Here is a 6000-nt window from a genome sequence, read left to right as displayed (position 1 = left end):
GTCTCCATGAGATGTTTGAACAAGCACTGGTGCTTAGCAGAATCAGGGAATAGCGAGTCCATTCAGCGCCCACCTAAGGACACCTTCTCTGGTGACTGCTTCTCCACCCTGCACTCATGAACCCAACCAGGACTGAATTATACCATGGGACTAAGAGCACAGATTTGCCCTCAAGAGATGAAATGTGGGAGGTTTATAAGTCTCCATCTACTCTAAACGGCTTCTCTGCTATTGCCTATGCCACATCGCCATAACATCACTGGCAATGAACTGGGATTACTCCAAGTTTCTACAGTCTACACTGGTGATATTTTTGCAGTTTTGCCTCGATGAGACTTAGTTCAGTTTTGCTTAAAAAACACACCCAAATAGTGCACAATAAGGAATGTAAAGTAGATACTAGTTACCTGAATATTATTAATATGTATCTATGGTGAATTAAATCAGGAGGAGATATATTTAATTATTGCTAAGAAGTCACCCTTGGTGTTATTGCCTACATACCTACAGAGCTTTGCTGTTAACCTTTCAATACTTTTATGATCATTGGCTTTGGAGTGAGAGTTACATCACTCAATAATGACCTGTTGTTTCATGGCTTAAGAGAGAATATTGCTAAATATATTTAGCAGTAGTAAATTATTGCTTTTACAATTACTGCTCTGAGTTCTTAGAACATTAACCACCTAATTTTATTCTCAAAAAAATTTGATTAAAATCTACCAAAAATACAACCAGGGAAAAATCCCCACTTCCTACAGCAATTCTGATACAGCTCAGACCTACCAAGTATGATTTTATTTTATATCCTCTTCATTTTTATCTCCCCTCCTCCCCACCCTGGAGAGAATTTTTTTCCTTCTCTTTCTTCCCTTTGAACAAAATCTGACTTGATACTAATTTTTTTTTTCCTACCACAGAATGGCAGGCTTGTAAGCCACCCAATGGAACAGCCCTATTTTGGTAGAGTTTTGAACACAAAAGAATTAGTGAATTTAAAATATCCACTAACATAGTCTAAACAGTTTCTCTCTCTGGCATTTGGAAAAGCATTAGAGTAGGATTTAGCTCATTTCAGTTTACATGGCACACTTTGGTAAAAGGACAGATGACTTGGATTTGAGTTAATTTCCAACTCAGATAATGATGACCTCACAGTGGAAAATGCCAATTGCTGTTTTGGCTAGAAAAAATATTCAATGGCTCTGAAATTCTGTGTGGAATTTTGTCATTCTCTACTAAAAACACTTGCTGTAACTTACCACTGGAAATCCTCTGCTTTATTACCTGGCAAACTCAATTTGATATTCAGTCACTGTTGGGTTCTTCAGAACTTGTCCAGACTGCCCAAGACCCCTGGCTGCGACCCTTCCAGGCTAGTGCATGAGCTGATTGATAACCTTGGCTGATAGAATGTAGGAAAACTAGACCCATGCACTCTGTGGTTCTTTTCTGTGTAACACAGCTGCTAAAAATTCCTGGGAAGTCCACTGATTTGTCATGAGGAAATGAAGAGCCAAAAGCACCCCATAGAATGCCTGTTCTCTGAGTAGCAGAAGTGCCTGCAAGAGAATGATGAAAAGGGAAAAAACAACCTCTGAGCTGCAAACACACACTGAGAGGGAGTAGGCTGCAAATATCCTTTCTCTAGCTAACCTAATAAAGATCTAGACATAAAATAAAAACAAGTTGGTGCATGTCCCTTTGATCATAGTCTGCTTATTCCCCAACCCTGTCATACCCTCTCATTTACAAACATACATGTATTTCAAAATAGCAAGTCTATCTATGCCCTAAGATGATAACTCACTTAATATTGACAGAAAAAGTTGCTTACTGATACCTTTCTGGGCTTAGACATGCATAAAACCCCTTCTTTCTTGTTCCTCGTAGCTTGCAAAGATACATGTGCTTCCTTCTAACCCAGTATTATCTTGGCATATCTGCTCTAAAAATCAGAACAAGTCTTAACATTCACAAACTAGCATTTTTCTACGAAGCTCTGTGGCTTCTTCTTTCAATAAAACTGGTTATTATTTCAAAATATATATACAACTCTCAGCAGAAATTTGATGCTACATCTTCAAGTATCTGAGGGAGCCACAGTTCTGTGTGGTTATTTACACTTCCACAAGTCCTCATACAGTATACGTAACCTCATCAAGGAGCAAACAGATAGAATATGTACTGTAAAATCCCATATGTAGTTAAGCAGTTCGCCTGGAATGGGCCATTTATAGTTGTGGAGTGCACACTAAGTGTCTGTGCAGATGTGCAGGCACACAGCTGTATGCGCTGCCAGGATTCTGTTGGCACATGTGTGTATGTGTGTGAGGAAAAATGCATGGAGATCCCTGCCTACCTCACTGGGCAGATGGCAGAATAGACAGTGAAGGCAGATACACACTCGTATGGTGGAGCGTGGCTACTGCACACCTTGTCATGCCAGTGTGAAAAAGACAGTTGCAGGTTGCTGGTTTTGCAGCCATTCATTTTACATCTTGTGGAGTAGGGGGTAAAAAAAGGATTTTTTTCAGTTCCTTTTTTCCTTTTCCTACCCACAAAGCATCACTGGAAGAAGACCAAAGCAGAGCAACTATAAGTTAAATACACACTTGAGCTTAGCTGCATTACATAACTCTGTAGGAGAAGCAGGCTGAAAAGATATTTTTTTGTTTGTTTGTTTCTTTGTTTGTTTCACTTAAATCTCTGTATTTTATTTCTCTTTCTTTTCATCTCTTAGCTCCCATCATTTTTTCCTCCTAGGTTCCATCATCCTCTGAAGAACGCTGGGTTTCGCAGGCAGGCGGCTAGTCACCTGCAACAACCGAGGGGTCCCGCAGAAGCTTCCAGGCTGCTGTCCGTGTCAGATGCCAGGGTTTGATCCGTGGACATGGATGAGATGTCGTTGACAGATGAGGATGGAGGGAGGCTCTCACTGCTGTTCACTGCTGCACCTGTGCTACGAAAACGAACACCAACGTGATTAAACCTGAAACCCCAGAAGGTGTCACGCGTTAGAGAGCAGAGGGTGCTTACCTGGTGGTACACAGACCATTTTATCCAGTGGCAAGCCTCAGCAGGAAATGGCCCATACAAACTTTAGACATTGGATAATATTAAATATCTTACCAGGAAATTCTGTCCCTCACCAGTCTGCTTTGAAAGGTTATAGCTCTTACAGTGTTTGTCACACCAGTTCATTCTAGCCCGCTTGGAGTTCCAAAACACCCAACAGTTAGAGGCATGTCAGGATCATACAATGTGTGATCAAAACAAAACCAGACCACATCTATTCCTCCATATTCTTCTCATAAAATTCCAGTTTTCTTAGTGGCAGTCTAATAGAGCGGGTGGGATCATATCACCCAGTGGAAATACGGAGTGGTTTCTTTCTCTTACTAAGGATTAGGCAACTAAGCCCAGGATTTCAGCTGTGACTGTATTTTTGTACATCCAAGTTTACTTTGCCTCTCTTAAATTATGATGGTACCAGACATTATTCCAAAAATCACTTTGACTTTATGAAATAAAGAATGAACCTTCCTGAGATTGTCATCAATGCAACTGAACATTCATCACATCCCTGAATATTATCAGAAATTATCTGTCTGATAAATTCAGACAACTGAATGACAAATACAGAGCCATGTAAAGAATGTATTTATGGTGCATCTATGACTGCTTAACTGTTACTGCTCATTAGCCTCAGCTCAAACTAAAGTTTGCAGAGTAGCAAAAACCTGTTTGATTGGTATTTTTTTTTCCACTAATGTTTTTTTGTTCTCTTTATACCAAAATTAGCACTGTCTTCAGTTTGAGAGGGATATATTAATTTCCATTAAATATTCACGGTAATAAAATGTGTAATTTTGTGTGATCTTGCATAGCTAGAAATTACAGCTAGGCAGGTGACACAGGTCTTTGTCCTGCAGATAGATGCCATTTCGTTCTTCTGTCTGAAAAGTGTGCTCAGCCAACTTTTACAGATTTTCATTTCCATCAAATGGCAAGAAATGAACATCTATTATCTAGTAAAACTACACAACTCATATATTCCTAATATAGAGATTAAAAGTAGTCTTTATAGCCTAGGCAATGTATATGGGTAAAAGGAAAGGATTTTTGTCACTTTCCAGTTTGCAATAAAAACATTAATTTGAGAAAACAAGTCACCATATCATACCTCCAACCACTATTCTACATTCCTCAACTTTTTCTTCCCTTTATACACAACCACTGTAAATATGCACAAAACAGAGACAGATACGCTCACATTTAGAGCTCCAGATGGGAGCTGCTTTCTGCTGTTCTAGTTGTACATTATGGCATCAGAACAAATTAAATTAATTTACTATCTTGATACATTTGGAAAATAAAACAGTTAATTTTGTAAGTGCTGCAAAAAGAGCAATCTCAGTTAAGTCTGACTGGTGACTGCAGACAGCAATTATCCATCCTCTCTGTCAGAAAATGTGTTTTTCAAAGGGTTATTTATGTGCACCTCATCATTCAGTGCAATACTCTTACTTCATGTTTACATGTTATTTAATCATGTGGCATTTTATGAAAATACTAATCAGTCAAGACAAGTGCATTTATGGGTAGTCATAATATGACTGAATTCATCCGTACTAATGGCTAAACAATATATTACCTTTCTATGTTTACCATTCTGGGCAGAAGCCTGCCATTAAATCATGGATACTCCCCTAAGAATAAAATGGAAAGAATTCCAGTAGGTTCAATCAACTTTTGATCAAACTGTTGCTTTCTTTGATGAACAGGCACTCAACTTAGCCAGGCAAAATAACTGAAGAAATAGCTGCAGAAATTGTATGGGTGAAGATTTTGTTACACTCTGTCTGATTCAGCACCACTGAACTCAATAAACCCTGCTATGATGTTCTCAGCAAGTATCAGTGCAGCCCACGAGTTTCTGGAAATTGCGTTTTTATGGCTATTTCTAGCTTTCAGCACAATTCCACATGACACAACGCATAGATGTGACAGCTCCTGCTGCATCGCCAAAGCACCCAGACTCACAAAGTATCCACAAAAACAAATGAAACCACACTAAATCTCAGCGACAGAATTAAAGAGCTCAGCAGCACAAAGCAGGACTTGGGCAGTACCACTCAGAAGCTCAAACAAAGCTGTCCCAGTCAGTAAGGAATGCTCCATTTGCTGTGCTACACCAGTTTGCTCCTGGAGGGGTGTGTGCCAGGTGAGACAGTGCAGATACGACAGAGGTGCACTCATAAGAGAAAAAGAGCCCCATTTATGAAGTTATTGTTTGGCAGGAAGCTTCTCACTGGCTGCAGGATTGAGGAAAAGTGCTAAAGGTTAGAGCAGGTGAGAAACAGCTCTTGGGATCTGTTCCTGGCTCTGCTATTGCCTTGACAGCTTCTCCTTTAAAGTACACATCAGCTTGTGTGCTGTGAAGAAGGGATTCTGAGAGGGGTCTTGGGAAGTGCTGTTAAATAGCACCAATGGAAGTGCCTCTGAGACTTCAGCTATGAAGTGATACAGATTTGGGGGTAAAAAAACTGAAAGGAGAGCTGCAGCTTTTGCAGTTTCCAAAAAGGCCCAGTGCCTGTATTGGGGATCTGTTCAGCTTCTCATAAATTGTGTAAATAGCAACTCTTGGTATCGAGTGTCACAGTGCTTGGCAAGTCCATCAGCTGCTTAATTTAAGTCTGCACATGACAGAAGAGGTGTCCTACTAGCAAAAGTGTCCAGTATTTCCTGGGTGATGGCAAATCAGACAGCAAGTAAAAGGCAGGAAACAAAGAATAAAAGATCCATTTTCACCTAGAAAGGGAATGCTAAAAATAAGCTGCATTAAGATCTGTGCTATTTACTATATTCTGTACCCAGAAAGGACAAGACAGTTGAAATTGTTATGTATGAAACTACAGCTGGGTAGTGAAGGCTAGGGGAGAGTGTGAGAGGAGGTTAGATAGTACAGACGGAATTTAAGTTTAATTCTAAATAATC

General features: G+C 39.7%; 1 protein-coding gene across 13 annotated transcripts in view; it reads right to left on the bottom strand.

The window, feature by feature from the left end:
- Nucleotides 1–707: 707 nt before the first annotated feature.
- MAPK10 (mitogen-activated protein kinase 10) overlaps nt 708–6000 on the bottom strand; it is a 141047-nt gene continuing 135754 nt past the window's right edge. For 12 of the 13 annotated variants that reach the window (XM_068187709.1, XM_068187708.1, XM_068187713.1 and 9 more), the window contains one exon: nt 708–2957. In XM_068187709.1, the coding sequence (XP_068043810.1) occupies nt 2815–2957 (143 nt within the window). In that variant the 3' untranslated portion in view covers nt 708–2814. Of the gene's footprint in view, nt 2963–6000 lie in introns of all 13 variants that reach the window. The other variant, XM_068187719.1, reaches the window with a different exon arrangement.

Source organism: Anomalospiza imberbis, chromosome 4, assembly GCF_031753505.1.
Source record: "Anomalospiza imberbis isolate Cuckoo-Finch-1a 21T00152 chromosome 4, ASM3175350v1, whole genome shotgun sequence".
NCBI lineage: Eukaryota > Metazoa > Chordata > Aves > Passeriformes > Viduidae > Anomalospiza > Anomalospiza imberbis.
This window is presented reverse-complemented; position numbering and strand designations above follow the sequence as displayed.